Source organism: Symphalangus syndactylus, chromosome 6, assembly GCF_028878055.3.
Source record: "Symphalangus syndactylus isolate Jambi chromosome 6, NHGRI_mSymSyn1-v2.1_pri, whole genome shotgun sequence".
In the NCBI taxonomy this organism is placed as follows: domain Eukaryota; kingdom Metazoa; phylum Chordata; class Mammalia; order Primates; family Hylobatidae; genus Symphalangus; species Symphalangus syndactylus.
In genome coordinates, this window is record NC_072428.2 from 139,293,299 (window position 1) to 139,313,284 (window position 19,986).

Genomic DNA, 19,986 nt, shown 5'->3' on the forward strand with positions numbered 1-19,986 from the left:
TGATGATCTCTGTGGTCCCCTGAAAGTCAAGAGTGTATCACCCTCTTCCTCCAAATCCCCTTTTTTGACCCCCCTTCAAGTATCTTGTCACAACTTGACAGGCCTGGCTTCAGCAGTGCTCTCCTCTCAGGCCAGTCTCTCCGCTTTCAGCCCAACTTCCCCAGTGTGCGAGGCTGAGCTGTGCACTCTGCTAGCCTCCATGAATTATCCTTTCGAATGGCCTGAATTCTCTCTGGGCCACTGCCAAACCCATCAGCAGAGTAAATCGCTCTGTGGGCAACGTAATATGCCTGCAGTTTCTCTTTCTGTAAGAGACAGCTGGAGACAGATGGGAAATGAATGAATACCTAGAGAAACCAGGGTTCGTCAGTGCAATCAGCAAGTCCAGAGTAGCTTTGGTGCAACATTCAAATAAAAAATGTTCTGACTGGTGCCTTTTGGGGCTTCCGCAGACTGGCACCAGGGGCCTCTGCACCTCTTCCCTAGGCTTCCCTCCCGCCACCCTACTCCTCAGCCAGCTGCATTTCAAGCTACGCAGGAACGCCTGGGCCCTGAAGGCAGCGCCCAGCTTTTGCTACAGGACCTTCTTTCCAGCTCATTCCAAACCTGACCGTCACTCTCCCTGACCACGCTAGTCAACTGGGACCTATTCCGTCCTGAGCTCCCAGCATCCTCATGGACTCCAGGGCAGACGCGATGGTCTGGGGCTCCCGCGGTCCCTTAGACGTCACTCCTGCCTCTCCTTCTCCATTTCAGAACCGGCGGGATCAGCAACTCCTTCACCACCCAAACGGAGAAGGAACACAAAAAAACGGTCCCAACAGAACCTGTCAACTGACACTAGCATATGTCCCTCGGGCCTTCTCAACCCCTCCCCTTCAAACCAAACAAAAACGGCAAACAGGAAACGCTCGTCTTTTAAAAATTACTCTATTATTATCAAATAGAACCACAGTATCCAAAAGGTAATTATAAAGTTCTATCCCCAACTAGATGGGCCCTACACCGCCCCTCTGAGTGGCCGGCGGCCAAATCACGCCCCCCGTGCTGATTGGTTTCATCCATTTTATTGTCAAGGAAATTAACAGCCCGAAAGGGTTCCCCAGGTCCGCGCCCTCCCCCCTGGGGCCCCCGGGGAAACGCGGCAGCAAGGGACCTGGTCTCACTGCCCCCATGTCCTTGGGAGGAGGGACGAGAGGAGAGGGGAGCTCACGGCAAAGGGGCTAGGGGGCGCCCCGCCCCCGCCCGCTGGGCTCGGGCCTGGCGGTGTCCGAGGGGGGCTCGGCCCGCGCACCTGGCCGGGCGGCAGCGGCGGGGCGCGCGCTCACTCGCCCGTGTGGGTCCGCAGGTGGTACTTGAGCGACTGCTTGTAGCGGAAGCACTTGGCGCAGTGCGTGCAGGGGTAGGGCCGCTCGCCCGTGTGCGCGCGCTGGTGCTCCAGCAGGTGGTGCTTCTGCGTGAAGCGCTTGCCGCACTCGGCGCAGTGGTAGGGCCGCTCGCCTGTGTGGATGCGCCGGTGCTCCAGGAGGTGGTGCTTGCGGATGAAGCTCTTGCCGCACTCGGGGCAGGCGTGCGGCCGCTCGCGCGAGTGCACGCGGCAGTGGTTGGTGAGCTTGGACTTCTCGCTGAAGCTCTTCTCGCACTCGGGGCACTTGAAGGGCCGCTCGCCCGTGTGAGTCCGCTGGTGGCGCAGCAGGTGCGAGGGGCGGCTGAAGCTCTTGCCGCACAGGCTGCAGATGAAGGAGACCTCATGCTTGCCCGCGTGCACGCGCTGATGGATCACCAGGCTGATGTGCAGGCGGAAGCTCTTCTTGCACTCGGGGCACGTGTAGGGCCGCTCGCCCGTGTGCGTGATCTGGTGTTTGGTCAGGCTGGACTTGTGGCTGAAGCTGCTGTCGCACTCGGGGCACTTGTAGGGCTTGGGGCCACCGCCGCCGCTACCCGAGCTGGGTGACTTGGGACGCGGCTTGAGAGCGTGCTTGGGGTTGAACGTGGGCCCGCGTTCGGGTGAGACGCAGCCTCCGCGCACGCGGTGGATGCGCTGGTGCAGTGTGAGCTGTTGCTTGTGCCGGAAGCTGATCTCGCACTCGGCGCACTCGTAGGGCCCCTCCTTGATGTGGTTGCGCTGGTGGATGATGAGGTTGATCTTCAGGCGGAAGCTCTTGCCGCACTCCATACAGGTGAAGGGCCGCTCGCCGCGCCGGTTCCGCTGCTGCTGGCTCGAAGCTCCACGGTTCTCGCTCAGGTGCCGCTCACCGTGCACGGAGGGCGCCAGCCTTTTCACTGCGGGATTTCCTAGCTGCAGGGGCGGGGGGCTCTCCTCGCCCTCGGGGGACATCTCCCCAGGCAGCGGGGTCTGGTACATACTGGCCTCATATCTCCCGGACAGCTGCCCAAGGGATTGCAAGTGCTGCGGCAGCTCATCCTCCTCCTCCTCTTCTTCCTCCTCATCTTGTTCCTCTGTCTTGATCACGATCCCCTCTGCTCAAGGGACAGAGAGAGAAAGTCGTTAGCTGCTGCCTGGCGCCCCTAACCTACCTGGATGGAGGTACAGCATTGCTTCACCCTCACCAAAACATTGCATTATTGGCCCAAATTCCTTCTTTTGGGAAAATTCCCCTCATTGCAGCCCCTGGTCCGCTCCCCTCCCCAAACGGGGTAGACGCGTAACCCAGACTGGCCTTGCTGTTTGGTTCAGGAATGAGTCCAGACTTAAAAGGGGCTAAAAAGAGTCCTCTTTGAATTTTATACGGAGGACCGCGGGGGAAATCGCTTCCTGTTGGTTATGATGCGAAACTGCTGGTACAGCCGGACACAGCAGGAAAGAAGGAAACCAGTACACACAGCCGGTGTGGGAACACCTGGATCCACCCATGCCTGATGCTGGAATGCTCACGATTCTCTATATATGAGCGATACACACCCCTTTTTCCATTAGGCTACTTAAAGGTTGGGTTTCTACCAGCTGTACCAAAGTGTCTCCACTCCTAAGGTTCTCAGTCTTTGCCCCTCTGAGGACATCTCTCCCCGAACTCTACTCAGACCGGCCCACTTCTTTCCTAATCCACTTGGAGATTTCTCCTCTTGGTGCCCTTCCTCGCCTTCCTCCAGACATTTCCCTCTCCTCTCCACGTCTGCCTTGATGATCAAAACCTACAGCACTCCACCCCTCCTTGGAGCCCACAGTACTCGCTGGTGCCCACCCCAGGAATCAGGAACCCAGCCTTTTGCAGCCTCTCATGGGTGGAAGATGCACCGGCACAGTCAGACTCGACCACCCTTGAATCTGGATCAGGTGCAGGCAGTGCATGCCCCACCCGGGGATGCCCCCTCAACTCTCTAGCCTGGTCCTTTATGATAATGTAAGTTTTAGAGAAAAAAAGTGGCTCCTGACTCCTGCTTGAGTTTTCTCAAGTGCCTTGTACTTATTTGGCACTAACTGGTGAGTTCTATTTTTAGTCACCAGCTTTGTGTGACATAAGAAAGTCACTTCTTATGTCACTTCTCTGGACCCATCTGTGACAGAAGTGGCACTTAAGTCACTTCTCTGGACCCATCTGTGACAGAAGACACAAAAACTCTGTGTTTGAAGAATAATTAAAAACAAACCAATGAGACCTTTTCAGAGCGCTCATACCTGTCCTCTCTTTTCATGAGCACAATATCTTCTTATAGGGCAGTCAAGCAAGAATTCTCCCCATTTTACAGATGGGTCCTCCAAGCCCAGAGATATCAAGTGATGTTTCCAAAGAGAAAACGAAGTCCTAGGCCTTTCCAGAGCTTGCAGGTTGGGACCCACCTGGTCTACCTCCTCAAGTAACATGGACCGAAGCTAGCAATGTTTGTGACCCAGCCAACGTCTTGTAAGGTTGCTAGTGACTCCCTGTCCTTAGAACTTCCTTGGCCCCCTCTACAGCCAGTGAACTACAGTGGTAAAATTAGGACACAGGTGTGCTGAGTCAAGGCTGCCTCAGCAGTGTTAGGACTCTCAGCAAGAAGCAACCCAGAACATCCTTGGAGCATGATGCCTAAAAGATCAAGGAGCAGGCAGCTGCACAATGTGGTAACTAGCTGCCCTGGTGTTTATCCCGAAAATACTGAGTATGTCTGAAAGGCAAAGGGGAAAATAGATCCTAAGAAGCGCTAAACTCTCCTTGAGCATCAAAGGTGCGTATTTCTTTTTTTCTTTTATTTTTTGAGACTGAGTCTGACTCTATCGCTCAGGCTGGAGTGCAGTGGCACGATCTCGGTTCACTGCAACCTCTGCCTCCTGGGTTCAAGCGATTCTTGTGCCTCAGCCTCCCGCGTAGCTGGGATTACAGGCACCTGCTACCGTGCCCAGCTAATTTTTGTACTTTTAGTAGAGATGGGGTTTCACCACATTGGACAGGCTAGTCTCGAACTCCTGACCTCAAGTGATCTGCCTGCCGTGCCCTCCCAAAGTGCTGGGATTACAGGCATGAGCCACCGCGCCTGGCCGAAGGTGCTTTTTTCTTAATGGAATGATAAACACCAAACATTTGGCCCTAAAACTCAAGACTCAAAACTCCACAAACTACTGTTTAGTAGTTTTCTAAAGTTCTACTGCAATTAATGGGGACTGCTCAAAAGGCAATCGAGTTTATACAATGATGGTCCCAATTTAGCATATACTCAGAATTTACCTTATGTCTTTGCACTATTCTTTTATGAAAGACAGCATGGTATGTCAAAAATACTTCTGAAATACCACGGAGTTACTTAAAAATAAGGTGGTAGATCCATATATGTACATATTTTTGAGATAGTGTCTTGCTCTGTCACCCAGGCTGGAGTGCAGTGATACAATCATGGTTCACTGCAACCTCAGCCTCTCAGCTTCAACCAATCCTCCCACCTGAGCCTCCCGAGGAGCTGAGACTGCAGGCATGTGCCACCATTCTCGGCTAATTTTTAAATTTTTTGTAGAAATGGGGTCTTTCTATGTTGCCTGGGCTGGCCATAAACTCCTGGGCTCAAGCAATCCCCCTGCTTTTGCTTCCTGAAGTGCTGGGATTACAGGTGTGAGTCACTGCTCTGGGCCTAGATCCATATCTTTTGACCAATGAGATGGTCATTAATAAAATGCCATGGGGTATTTTATTAAGTGCAAAAAGGCAAATTGTAGAGGAATTATCTACAGATAATTTTTAAACATTTTACATCAATATAATACTTTCAAAAACAGAAATGGATGTGGACCTATTTCTAAATATAAAAATACTATACAAACATGTAATGGTGAATGACTCACACATAAACGAAACATCCAGACAAAAACAAAAGTCCATGTGGGTTCTACCAATTTTTCAAGGAACACACTCAATTCCTATTTTTTTTTTCAGAATACAGAACCACAGCAAAAGCTGCCCATTTCATCTGATACGTCCAGTACAATACTGTTTCCAAAATTAGATGAGAATAATTCAAGAAAACGTTCATTTCATTTATGAATACAGTTGTCTAACTTGAGTGAAATATTTATTACCTAAGTCCAATAGTGAATTCAAAAAATACATCATGATGATCAAGTAGGGCTTTTCCTGGGCCTGCCAGGATGGCTCAGCATCAGAAAATCCATCACAAAAGATGTCCTGGGATCAGGCCACTGTGAGCCCCAGTGCCTTACTGTTCTTGAACTCAGAATGAGCAAGGGTGAGCAGCATGGTGATAAAGTTTTATAATTAAAACAAAAATGAAGACTAGGTTCGACCACAGAATGCCAGTGCTATCGTTATTTGAAAACCATGCTCTCCAGGGCTGAAATCTTCAAGGTAGTTGAGGCTTCTAGGGTGATATGAGATGACCAAGGACACGTTGGGAGAGTTCTAGCTTTGCCACTCTCTGTGTGGCCTTGCCCCATCTATTTAACCTCTGCCTGTAAAATGAGGGGTGGGATAGGTGAGCTCTGAGATCCCTTTGCCTGAACCAGTCTTTAGATGTAACCACTTCTTTCCTAGGTCGGAGACGGATTCTTACAAGTCCCGCATCATGGAGCCTATACTAGAGGCCGTGCTTGGTAATTCTTTCCCACCTGGTGCCCCATCAGTGTCCAGCTACCTCTCTGACGGAACCACAGCTTTCCCAGGGGGCAGGGGCCCTCCGGGAGGCCTCATGGCAACACTTCCCCGGCCGTCCCCGCCCAGCACTCACCCGTGCAGTTCCTCTGCTGCACCAGCATCTGCTTCAGTTCGCTGAACTCGCTGGAGCCTTCCGTGGACTCCTCCAGCGTGTTCTCTGGCTCCTGCATGTCCAGGTCTGGCTGTTCCCCACAGGGGTCACCCAGCTCTGAGTCCTGAAAGCCATGCTCTTCCACCTGTCCCATCAGGGGCTCAGGTGTCTCCAAACTTTCTGAGCCCTCGTCGTTGGTCTGTACCTCGATCTTAATCACGATCCCATCATGTGCTGAGAGAGGGTGGGCAGGGGTGAGGAGGAGAAAAGAACCCAGAACGTTCATGCCAACTGCCCAGGTTTCTGCAGCCCTGCAATTTACATCTCAATAAGTCTTATCTTAGAGACCCTGAAGAAATGTAATATTGAGTTGGAAATGAGTAGACACAGAATTTTCTGGACACCTTATAGCTTTGAATACCAATACAAACTGTAGTCAAGTTAAAATAGATGCAAAGTTTGTCTTCCATGAGCTCCATAATTTAAAAAAAATTCAGCATTGTCAGGGTTTATTTTTACTCTCATTTTTTCAATAGAGAAAGGTCTCACTCTGTCACCCAGGCTCAAGTGCAGTGGTGTGATCATAGCTCACTGCAGCCTTGCACTCCTGGGCTTACGGGATCCTCCCATCTCAGCCTCCCAAAGTGCTGGGATGACAGGCATGAATGAGTCACTGCACCCAGCCAGGGTTTATTTTAAAGAGATGCTCATTCCCTTTCTCAGTCAGACGTACAGTTAACACAGTTTCTCTCTCATCTGCTCACTCACAATCGGGCTGATGAAGAAAAGGCCACCTCCTGACCACTCCCATCCTTTGGCCCCATACCCTGAGGTGTCCAAAAAACAGACTCACATTCCCAAGCACGTATGCATGTACACCACGGGCATTTGGGTTTGTTTTTAGTTAAATAGCATCCTATTACACACTGCCTTGAAATTTGTTTTTAAACTTGCCTATAGGTCTGTAGATTAATTTCAAATGTATCATTACATACATAGGTGTCATTTTACATAAATGGGATTATAACACATTTTTGGTTTTCAGTGCAGTATTTTTTTCCATCTAATCTGCCTTCCCCTTCCCTCACTTCCCATTTCACCGCTATGACTTCCCAGGTAACTCCTATAATTTACCAGGTCTTTTCTCTGTGCTTATGTTGTTATTCTAAACAACACATACACAGTTATATGGTGTTTTTTTTTTTTTGTCACTATTGGCCTCTTCTGTGTTCCTCTACTCAAATATCTTGTAGAAATCCCTTCAAACCAATTTCTTTTTTTTTTGTTTTTCAGATGGAGTCTCACTCTGTCGCCCATACTGGAGTGCGATGGCGTGGTCTTGGTTTACTGCAAGCTCCACCTCCTGGCTTCAAGCAATTCTCCTGCCTCAGCCTCCCGAGTAGCTGGGATTACAGGCACCTGCCACCATGCCCGTCTATTTTTTGCATTTTTAGTAGAGACAGAGTTTCACCATGTTGGTCAGGCTGGTCTGGAACTCCTGACCTCATGATCTGCCCGCCTCGGCCTCCCAAAGTGCTGGGATTACAGGCGTGAGTCTCCTCACCTGCCTTTTTTTTTTTTTTCTTGAGACAGAGTCTCCCTCTGTTGCCCAGGCTGAAGTGCAGTGGCATGATATCAGCTCACTGTAACCTCTACCTCCCAGGTTCAAGTGATTCTTGTGCCTCAGCCTCCCAGGTAGCTGGGATTACAGGCATGCGCTACCACACCCAGCTAATTTTTTTTTTTTTTTTTTCAGACGGAGTCTTGCTCTGTCGCTCAGGCTGGAGTGCAGTGGCGCAATCGTGGCTCACTGCAAGCTCCACCTCCAGGGTTCACACCATTCTCCTGCCTCAGCCTCCCGAGTAGCTGGGATTACAGGCACACTCCACCACGCCTGGCTAATTTTTTGTATTTTTTAGTAGAGATGGGGTTTCACCATGTTAGCCAGGCTGGTCTTGATCTCCTGACCTCATGATCTGCCCGCCTCGGCCTCCCAAAGTGCTGGGATTACAGGCACGAAATTTTTGTATTTTTAGTAGCGATGGGGTTTCACTATGTTGGCCAGGCTGGTCTCGAACTCCTGGGCTCAAGTGATCTGCCCACCTCAGCCTCCCAAAGTGCTGGAATTACAGGCATGAGCCACCACACCTGGCTTCAAATCAATTTCTACAGTGCTAATACATTGTTAAAAATGCTGTATATATTCCATGGTCAGGATAATACCGTAGCTTATTCATTCTTTCCCTAATAGAAGAACATTCACTTTTTGTTCCCAGAGTTTTGCTATGGTGAACAAATGTTTACTGCAGTAACGATAGAATATGTCATGTACAAACATATTCATTCATTCATTGAATGTTTATTAGCAGACACTTACTGAGCACCAACTACATGTCATGTGGTCTAACGGCTTTTGATATATCCAGTGAAAAAAACATAGACCTTACATAAGGTGGTAGACACAATAAATAAATTACATTGTATGTTAGAAGGTGACAAGTGCTGTGAGAAAAAGAGAAAAGAAACCAGGAGATAAATGAACCAAGCAGCCTCAGTCCTGCCCTCCTGAGGCTCCTCATGCTCCTCTGCCAAATCCATTCATTCCCTTACTAAGAAATCAGACAAACTCATCGGGCTGAAAATGGGTGCTAGATGACCTAAGCTGGATTCCTTCGGATGCGCGGCACTCCTTTAATGCCTCTCTGATTCACCAACTCAACTGGTTTGGAAGTGGATGGAATATAAAGCAGCTCTAATGTTCTCTCGTTTACCCACCCCCCGCCACAGCCTTAAATGAAGACCTTTGATTCCCTCAGAACTGTGGGACTCTCCCACTCTCTCCAAAGATGTCTGTGTCCTATTCTCTATTAAAAGGAAAAGAAAAAGTCATCCATACCTCCATCCCCTACTTCCTACACTGGCTCAAAGTCACCATCTTTACCTCCCTTTTCTCTCCAGTCTCAGGGAAAGTAATGTCTCTCTTCCCTCCTCCTGTCACTGAACTCCTCTGCTTGTTTCCTTAGCCCTGCCCATTTCTTTCTCCCTGGAGTTTTGCTCCATTAGTTGTGTGCCTTTTCTCCTCTGTCTTCAATCCTTGTCTCTGCGCTAAATCGTTATGATCCCTCCACAAACATGACCACGACTCTAGCATCAGGAAAACTTCTTCCCTGACTTCACAAACTACTTAAAATATTTTGCTTGCTTACACCTTAAAATAATTTTTAAAACTACGTACTCCTTTGCACCTTTTTGAATAAATATATAAAATGCATCAGTAACTGCAAAAGATGTAATTTCTGGAGTACTGTAAATATTGATACTTTGAAATAAACTCTTCCATCACCCTTTAATGTCGCCAATGGAATCTAAGAACCCCAGCAATTTTAAACCCACCATTATTCACTTAAAAATACATGAACAAATTCTTCTTTGATAGCTAGAATTTTTATATCATTCCTTTTCACCCTGAACTTCTATTTCGATTCCCACTTTGCCCACAGAATTTTATCCTAATAGAACATATTTATATGCTTAGAAGACTTTTACTGATCACTTCATCTACCACTCTGCCACAAAAATGTGTATGTAAGTTGAAAATTTAATTTTGCTTTCATTTCTAATAACCACAGGTCTCTAAGTGTTCATTTTTTTTCCTGGCTTAAGTTATCCTTAGTGATTATCACTATAGAACGATAAATAATTATCCAAGATAGAAAATAAAGAAACTTTGGGAAATGTATCTCTTATAAGGATGAATAGAAATTTTTTCCAATTAGTTTACTTATCTAGAAATCAATATTCTTATTGTAGAATGTACAGTTCAGAATCAATTTTAGTCTTTTTCATTTTTATAAATGAAACCTCATTTACATTGGGAAACCTCATTTACATAAATATGTAGATGGGCTGGAAGAAGCTTTGTTATGGAACTGTCACTCAATTCTGAACTTCTGAATTATATGCCACGAAGATCACATGGTCAACATTATCATCAAAAACTGTTTCTAATGACCTATCAGCTCACAATATGATTAGGTTCTCTTTCAATTTTGTTAAAGGTAAAATACTGCAAACAACCTAAGCTGCAAGAGAACTTGCCATCCAGGCCCCAGAGTGACGCGCTGCAGGACATGTATCTCAAAATTCTGAATGTTCTCTCTGTTTGGTGACCTGGGGGCTTTATGCCTCTGAGAAATGCTTTATAGTAAGATGGAGATGGGCGGGAAGTGACTATTTTGTTTTGTTTTTTAAGAGATGAGGGCTTGCTCTGTTGCCTAGGCTGGAGTGCAGTGGTGAGATCATGCCTCACTGCAGCCTCAATCTCCTGGCTCAAACTACCTGCCACCTCAGCCTCTAGAGTAGCTGGGACTACAGGCATCTGCTACCATGCCCAGCTAATTTTTAAAGTTTTTGTAGAGATGAGTTCTCCCTATGTTGCCCAGGTTGGTCTCAAACACCTGGACTCAAGTGATCTTCCCACCTCGGCTTCCCACAGAGCTATGATTACAGGTGTCAGCCACCATGCCCAGCAGACCGTTTTTTTTTTTTTTTTTTTTTTTTTTTTTAAACTAATGGGAGATGTAGACGAGAAGCCACATTTCAGGGACCACGTGCATTGTGTGCTTTTGGCTGATCAGTTGGACAAGAAGAGATGGACTAAGAACTGGAAATTGTGCCCTCAAAGCCACTTGTATTATGTCCCTCTTGGGGAGTACCCTTGTCCCCTCAAGAGCATGGGTACCTCACCTTGAAGATTAGTGCCTTCAACACCTGGCCCTACTTCAAGACCCAACTCGAGTGTCCACCACTCCATCAAGCCTCTTCAGTGCTCTCAGCTGGACGTAGCTGTGCTCCTCCCTGCGCTCCAGGCATTTGCCTGCTCCTCTTTGTGGCACGTACTCTTTCTCCCCCAAAACAGGCAGTATGTACACACTTTCATCTCCCCTCCACTTGCTAGATAGCAGGGAACGCCAGTGTTTCCCACCAAAAACGTCTCCCCACCCCGAACAACTTTTCAAAGAGTATTGACAACCAAGCTGCATTTATTTATAAGCAGGAATTTGTTCTCCCATTTAAAAAATTAATTGAAGACACATACATTGTGGGAATATAGTTTATGAAAAAGGTAACATTTCAATCCAGTGGGGAAAAGTTTAAAAGGAATGGAGACAACTGGCTTCCTGACTAGAAAGGGAAAAAAGCTACTTCACATATTTCACATCAGATTCCTGATGAACAAAAAAATTTATGTATAAATAAGAAATTCATACCTAAGTTTTACAACTTTAAGCTGAGGAACAGGCTATTTGTAACCCTATGGGACTTCAGATATTCCTTCTGGAGGATGTTTGGTTATTCGTGCCAAACATATTAAACATGCCCAACTCTTATCAACTATAAATTTTGCTATAAATTGTTTTGAAAGGATTCTTGTAGCTTGCTGTTGCCATCATTTGGCTATAAGAAACTTATTTAATCTGTGATTGGTTTTTAATCTTTGTAATAATTCGTGTTCATAAGAACTCATGTGAGGTGGGGAAAATCCTATAAATTGTTTTCAAATGTATTAAACATTTGTGAAGACTGAATTTATTAGTTACTGAAACTGATATAATGCTATAGTTTTAGACATTTAGTTAAAATAAGCATTTAATTACTTAGCAATTTTCTTTTTGTTTTCTAGGGCAAAAAAAAATTTTATTTTGTGTTTCAAATATTTTTATAGGTTTTTTTGAGATGCTCACAGACCTAAGATCTGTGATCATAGTGTTTACTAAATAAAATAGCTTGAGTAAATATTTCTACATTTGATATGAAACCCAGACTGGGAGGCTGAGGCGGGTGATGTCAGGACAAACTCCTAACGTCAGGAGTTCGAGACCAGCCTGGCCATCATGGTGAAACCTCGTCTCTACTAAAAAATACAAAAATTAGCTGGGCGTAGTGGCAGGGGCCTGTGATCCCAGCTACTCGGGAGGCTGAGGCAGGAGAATCGCTTGAACCTGGGAGGCGGAGGTTGCAGTGAGCCGAGATTGCACCACTGCACTCCAGCTTGGGCGACAAAGTGAGACTCTGTCTCAAAAAAAAAAAAAAGACGGATAAATTTGAATACATAAAAGTTAAAAACTGCTATCATACACACACACAAAATATAAAAGTAAACCACAGGCCAGGCATGGTGGCTCATGCCTGTAATCCTAGCACTTTGGGAGGCCAAGGTAGGTGGATCACTGGAGGTCAGGAGTTTGAAACCAGCCTGGCCAAAATGGTGAAACTCTGTCTCTACTAAAAATACAAAAAAATTAGCTGTGCATGGTGGTGGGCGCCTGTAACCCCAGCTACTCGGGAGGCTGAGGCAGGAGAATAGCCTGAACTCGGGAGGTGGAGGGTGCAGTGAGCTGAGATAGCGCCACTGCACTCCAGCCTGAGCAACAGAGTGAGACTCTGTCTAAAAAAAAAAAAAACAAAAAACAAAAAACAGTAAACCACAAACTGGGAAAAGTATTCACATACATACTGTCAGACAAGAGCTAATAACCTTAATATTTTAAAAGCTTTTTACAAATCAATAATAAAAAGACGAGTAATCCAAAAGAACAACAACAAAGATTATTCACAGAGTAGTAAGACGTACTAGTAATCAATAAAGGTATGAAAATATGCTCAACATCACCCTTATAGAAAGTCAAATAAAAACATCCACATATTGTGTTTTTTCTACTTATTACTTTGGCAAATGAGAAAAAGATAAATAATACCTATTACTGGTAAGAGTGTGTAGAAACAAACATTCTCATGCTTAGAAGGGTGAAGGCATGTAAAACTGGCACAAGTGATTTGAAGGGATTTGCCAGGATCTATTAAATTTTTAAGTGGGTGTATCCTTTGACCCAGAAAATCCATTTCTAAATAAATTCCAGACAAGTGCATGAAGATCTATTTATAATAATCTTTACTGAAGCACTGAAACTTGTGAACACCCTAAATGCACATCAATGGGAACGTATTTAAATAAATTATTAAATCAATACACAGACTACTACTGTCAGCTATGAAAAAGAACACGACAAATTTACATATTCTGACATGTAAAAATGTCAATGATATAGTATTGAAAAAAGAAACTTGCCAATACTTCTATATTGTCTGAATTTTTTACAATGATAATGTGTATGTGTATTACTTATATAATTAAGGCTATGTGTATGTAATCACATGCACATAAAATTGGAACGAATAAACTGCTGACTCTTGAGAGAAAACTATGGGGGACTTTCACTCTCTCTGCACTTTGTGAAATTAAAAACCAGTATTGCCACATTAACTCTCTCTACCAGCTCAAAGTAAATAAATATTGGTTGACACTGACTTTCCAATCTTCGCATGGCTATACTTTGTTAGGTTTTTTTAATTAAAAAAATAGTTTTTAAGTTATACATGCACATAGGCTAGTTGAACATAGTTGAACAGTTCTTCAAAACTTCTTTTTTTTGAGACAGGGCTGCATCTTCCACCCCTCGGGTTCAAGTGATTCTCCTGCCTTAGCCTCCTGAGTAGCTGGGATTACAGGCATGGGCCACCACGCCCAGCTATATATACATATTTTTTGTACTTTTAGTAGAGATGGGGTTTTACCATGTTGGCCAGGCTAGTCTCAAACTCCTGACCTCAAGTGATCCACCTGCCTTGGCCTCCCAAACTGTTGGGATTAGAGGCGTGAGCCACCACACCCAACCCAAAACTTATTTTTTAAAAAGTTCTTTTCCACTCCTGTGCCCCCATTTCCTGCTCCCCGAGGCAATCACTTCAATGATTCCAGCTGACTCTTTGGTCATTTACCTCCATAACTCTAAGTAACACGCTTATATTGCTACTCTTTGAGTTTTCAATTTTAAGCATCATCCATCGACTTCCAAAGGATGAAGGTCAGAATCATCTCCTCCGAACTGATCCTGCCAATACAGTTTTGTTGAAATTTTAGTTGGATCAATATTGGGTGTTTACCTCGCTAGATTATATCAATGTTATTTATAACTAAACTCTGTAGTACTCAGTGAGTGCTTCCTATGCCTGTAAACCTTCTTGCTTTCCCTAGATCTGACACTTTCTTCTTTTGCCCAGCTTATGACTAACTGTCATGAACTCAGCCCCAAACTCCCCCAACCTTACCTTGCTGTGTAACTCTCCTCTCCAAACATGCAAATATATTGGGTATGTATCCATTTCATCTACTTGGAGACAAATTTCTGAGACCTGTGGAGGTGCCCCACTCGACTGGCTGCCTCTAGGTGCACTGCTGACCTCTCGGAATGCCCCTGTGCCGGGCGCCTGGAGTGCCTCCACCTCTCTCTCAAGTTGGGGTTTGTAATGCCTCCTCCTTGGTTTACTTCCTCATTTTGGCAAAGCGCCTGCCCCAGTTTGATAAAGGATTTGTGGAGACTTGAATATCTCAAAATGTCTCAGTTTCACTCATATTTAATCGAAACAGTCTGGCTAGATATTGAATTATAAGTTGGAAAATATTTTCCTTTGGAATTTGAAAGGCACTGCTCTACTGTCTTCTAGCTCCCAATGTGGTTACAAATGTCTGAGGCCATTCTAATTCTTGTTTCTTCACATGACTCTGTTTCTCTTCCCTGGAAGCTCGCAGGATTTCCTTTGTTCTCAGTTGCTCTGAAATTCCGTGCTGAAAGTGTAGGTCTATTTTCTTCCAGTGCTCTGGGCAGCTGGCTCTTTCAATCTAGAAAATTATGGCTTTAATTGGCGGGACTTATTCTTGAATTATTTTGTTGATAATTCCCACCTGTTTCTGCTACTCTGTTTTTCTGGATATTCCTATTATCTGGACGTTGGCTTCCATCCTTCAGTTTTCTTATTCTTTCCCTATTCCCTTCCATCCTTTATTTTTATTTTTTTTCCCTATTTTCTTTTCTTTTAGCTTTATTTTCTGGGATGTGTGCTTATCCTCCAACACTGCTCCTGAGTCTCTAATTTGTACTATTACATTTTTTATTTCCAGGAGTTCCTTTCTATTCTTTTTTTAAAAAAACAAGCATTACACTTTTGTGTCATGAAGGCATTCACTTATTTCATTTTAAGGATTTTACATGTAAGTATTCATATATACATTTTTTCCTCTCTGCATGGTCTCTGTTCCTCTAAATGTATTTTTTCTGATTTCTTTACTTTTCTCTGTACACTACAGACTTTTCCCAAATGTCTTCTCGTTCTTGGTTGTCCATGGAGACTTAAAAGGGGACACTCAAGAGAACAGGGAGCTGAGTGCATTTGGGTGGGGCTTGCTAACTATGGGACTCTGTTTGGCCCATAGGGTGCTTTGGCCAAGTCATTTTACTCAGAAACCTCTTGGGCTGGTCCCAAAAGTCTCCAGATAAGGCTCTTCCAATATCCTGCCCAATGGACTTAATTCTGGGTGTTGGCAACATTTTGGGAGTCGAGCTAGGGAAGAAGGATGGAGATCTCAATATCTGCACGTCAAGTCTCCTTCTTCCCCTGTTTTCAATATGGTGCCCCACCCTCAACTGAGCCTGGTGCCCATGTCCAGAGAGCCTCCTTTGCACCCTCTCCAGAGAATAAGGCTGTCACATATCAGGGCTAGGCAGAGGCAGATGCCTGCAGTAGGGACTAAGGGAGGCAATGGGAGCTGAGGGGAGCGTTAAGCGGTCTCTTTAAAAGATGTTCAGCCAGCTGTCTGTGTTTAGCCTCACTTCGTTCCTATTTCCAGGGATCCCTAGAGTCTCTGGTACTATTAACTCTTGAGCCCCAAGCAGGTGTGAGGGTGCAAATTAGGTTTCTTCTCAGTTTTCCCCAGTACCAATTTCAGATTCAGCTCACCACATCTGTCCACCTGCTTCAGGGCTGAAAAACTTCATTGCTATTTCTCCTTTCTTTTTAAAAGTTTCTTCACTCTTGTTTTAGAAGGATTTGGGAGGCCAGGCGTAGTGGCCTGTAATCCCAGCACTTTGGGAGGCCGAGGCGGGCAGATTACCTGAGGTCGGGAGTTCGAGACCAGCCTGACCAACATGGATAAACCCCATCTCTACTAAAATCCAAAATTAGCCAGGTGTGGTGGCACATGCCTGAAATCCCAGCTACTGGGGAGGCTGAGGCGGGAGAATCACTTGTATCCTGGAGGCGGAGGTTGCAGTGAGCCAAGATCGCGCCATTGCACTCCGGCCTGGGCAACAAGAGCGAAATTCCATCTCAAAAAAAAAAAAAAAAAAAAAGGATTTGGGAAGGTGGGAATAAATACATGTTCAATCTGCCCTGCTCAACTCAATCTTTCATTGTGTACTGTTTTAAAACATATATTTTTACTGAATAAGAAGTAATATATGCTCACATCAGAGCATTTTTAAAAACATAGAGAAATATGGCTTTGGTATGTTTCCATCCAGTTTTTTTTAATCTACTTTTGCTTACATCATTGACCTCACTATAGTTACATTTCCCACTTCTACATCCTTAATCCTCCTATCAATTGGATCATTCCCATCAACATTTCAAACAGGCTTTAGCGATCCCCATCTTAGGCAAACAAGAATCCCCTCAACTGTCCCATATTTCCACTCCCCCACAGCTACACTTCTTGAAATGACTGTCAGCACCTGCCATCTCTACTTCCTCGCCTCCCACACGCTCCTCACCCACTGACTATCAGGCTGCCACCTCCACTAAGGTACCGTTTGTCTTCCTAAGGTCACTGATGATTTTTAGCTTGCAATCCAATGGACACTTTTTAGTCTTCCTGTTCCTAAACCACACAGCAGAATACAACACTGTTGGGCATACTCTCTCTTTCTGGAAACATTCTTCTCTAGAAATACCCAAGAAGGCACTATCCTAATTTTCCTGCTAACTTTCTGGCCACTCTTTCTGTTTCCTTTGATTCCTCTGGCTCCTCCTTCTTTTTCCAAATCCTACAACAGTGGTTTTCAACCCTGGCTACTGATGAAAATCACCTTGGAAGCTAAAAAATACTAACATCTGGGCCCCATCATGAACGACATATTCCAAATCCCCGAATCTGCCCCAAAAGCCAGGGTTCTGCAGGGCATGGCTTGTGTTCTCCTCTCTTCCCCCTCTACAGACTGAGCAACCTAATCTATCTCTGCTGCCGACACCCAAATGTCCAAATGTGCCAAGGCCAGATGTCTCTAGCTCAGACCTCTGTTCTCAACTCCAGACTCCTTTATTCAGCTGCTTTCTCAACACCTGCTCTTTGATGTCTCACAGGGATCTCAAACCTAATGTGTTCAAAACGGAGTTCTCAGTGTTTCTCCAAATCTGAACCTTACATTACCCTCCCTCTACTCTTACTTAAGCCAGGGGCCTGGGGGCCATCCTTAGCCCCTCCCCAGCCCTCCTATTCAACACCCACCAATCCCTAAGTCCTTCCTAGTCCACTGCCAGAATATACCTTGACAACAGCCACTTCTCTCTCAGGGCGATGCCAAGGTTTCCTACCTGGAAGACAGAAAGAACCTCCAAGTAGTCTCCTAGTTTCCAGACCATCCTCCTCCAGTGAGTTCTCTACGGAGCAACCAGAACCCTACTTCAGGTTTCCACTAGAAATTCCACGTCCTCAAAGAGGCCTTTCTGACTTCCCAAACTCAAGGGCACCTTCCCTGTCGTGTATCTCGCAGTCCTGGATGCTCTGGGTCTCAGCTTTGTCACAGCTGGTGCCCGTGCTTTCATCTGTGGGGGGTGTTTTGGTTGTTAATGTCAGTCGCTCCACAGGAGTTAAGTCTGAGGGCAAGGGCCTCAGGGTTAATATAGTTCTTGACACAGTACCTGCTACCAAAGAGATCTGATGAACTAAATAAATATACGAGTGAAACTTATGGTTTCAAAACTCTTCATAAATGTGATTTTAGTGTGTAATAGTCTATCTTACTGTGATTTGTATTTGTACATCTTAATCTATATTTTGGATTCTTTTTCATGCTAGACTCTCAGGAAGTCAATTATTAGGTCAAATGTAAGAACATTTAAAATATTTAAAATATACTTAAAAATAAGCCAGTGGTTCACGCCTTTAATCCCAACACTTTGGGAGGCTGAGGCAGGTGGATCACTTGAGATTAGGAGTTCATGGGCGGCCTGACCAACATGGTGAAACCTCATCTCTACTAAAAAAAAGTACAAAAATTAGCTGGGCGTGGTGGCGCACACCTGTAATCCCAGCTACTCAGGAGGCTGAGGCAAGAGAATTGCTTGAACCAGGAGGTGGGAGGTTGCAGTGAGCAGAGATCACACCACTGCACTCCAACCTGGGCAACAAAGTGAGGCTCCATCTCAAAAACAAAACAAAACTATATATATATAGAGAGAGAGAGGGAGAGAGTAAAGAATACATATATATATTTTAAGACTAGAAAGCATCAAATTGCTTTCTCGAGAGACTGAAATGATGAACCCTCTGAGTGGCAATGTCTGAGCACACAGAGTTCAGCCATGCCTTCTGGTTTGCTTTACTTTTTGCTAATTTGCTAGGTGAAGATGGTGCCTGGCTTCTCCGGCCTCCATGGCCACCCTTCCAGGGCCGTGAATGAATGGGAGCCCCTGTTATGAGCATTTGGAGGGTTGACATCTGAATCATCTTTGGATCTCTTTGCCCTTGGGAAGCCAACCACTAAATGATAGTTTATTGAATTTACTTAGCCAATTCATACAATTGTCATGTTTGGTATATTTGGAATTATGAGAAGTCTCAACTTTCTGGACTTTTCCCCCTTTGTCTCATACTTTTGGTGTGGCCCATGGCTGGATTTGCTGCCATTCTGCAAAAGGAGAAGGCGCTTGGATGGACAGGTTACCACTGGAGTGCTACGACTCTGATACCTGCAGTTTTGCAGAACCAGCCTGCAATGGCGAGGCTGGGGCCTTTGGTTTAGCACAGAGGTGCGAGTGTGCAGCACACTCTGTGGGGCAGCGGTACCTATGTCCTCCCCTCTCCTCCCACTGCAGACTCCCAGGGCCTGGAGATGGTGACTGGAACAAATGACACATTTCAGCCACACAAGGAGAACTCTGTGAGGCTGCTTCTTCCAGAAGAAGCTCCTGTGGATGTGCATGTGTCAGAACAAACCCAGCCCAGGGCCGAATGGATTTGGGTTATTTGCTTTTCAATTCTGGCCCCATTCTGTGGGAGGCCATCTGTGATGAGGCAGGGAAAAGCAGACAGAGAAAGGGGATCCATGCTCTTGCATCCAGCCCTTCCAAGAAAATTCTATGAGAGCAGCACCTGAACCGCAAGGCCCCGCTGGGACAGCAGACTGTATTTTAGGATTTTTTCCACAAATTATCTCTCCTGACTTCTCATTCTCTGCCTCCCAACACTTCTTTCTCATTTCTTCCACCTAGAATCTATTTCTACTTGACCTTTGCTTTTGGATGTGGCCACGCAAATCTTTAAGGTACAGACTGATTTTCCTCAATCAAAAGTTCACCCTGCCATGTGCCACACTGTCACCAATCCCTCATCCTCATCAACTTTTAAATTCCTCTTTTCTGTCTGCCAGAAGGAACTCAGGATTAGCCCCTCCCCTCGAGTTAAATTTTAGGCAAATCCATAGAAAGTGACACCACTGGATTTCTCTGGGACATGCTAGCACTTGTATTTTTACAGGGTTCTGTCTCTCCCGGAAGTCACCTTCCCACTCAGTACATGGGGCCAACATTACTCCATGTTCCTAGAACATCTGCTTGGAGCCGGTTGATAGGTCCCCAAATCAACAACATTAGTTCCTAACAAGACCTGGCTGTTGGCCCCAA

General features: G+C 45.5%; 2 protein-coding genes across 4 annotated transcripts in view; one reads left to right on the plus strand and one right to left on the minus strand.

Annotated features, from left to right (window-relative positions):
- LOC129485490 (uncharacterized) overlaps nt 1-19,986 on the plus strand; it is a 254,453-nt gene that overhangs the window by 148,949 nt on the left and 85,518 nt on the right. The gene's annotated exons all lie outside the window — the stretch shown is intronic.
- ZNF777 (zinc finger protein 777) overlaps nt 915-19,986 on the minus strand; it is a 30,085-nt gene continuing 11,013 nt past the window's right edge. For all 3 annotated transcript variants that reach the window (XM_055284429.2, XM_055284428.2, XM_055284430.2), the window contains exons 5-6: nt 6,172-6,423; nt 915-2,481 (exon numbers count right to left, since the gene is read on the minus strand). In XM_055284429.2, coding sequence (XP_055140404.1) covers nt 1,325-2,481; nt 6,172-6,423 — 1,409 coding nt within the window. In that variant the 3' untranslated portion in view covers nt 915-1,324. The remainder of the gene's footprint in view (nt 2,482-6,171; nt 6,424-19,986) is intronic.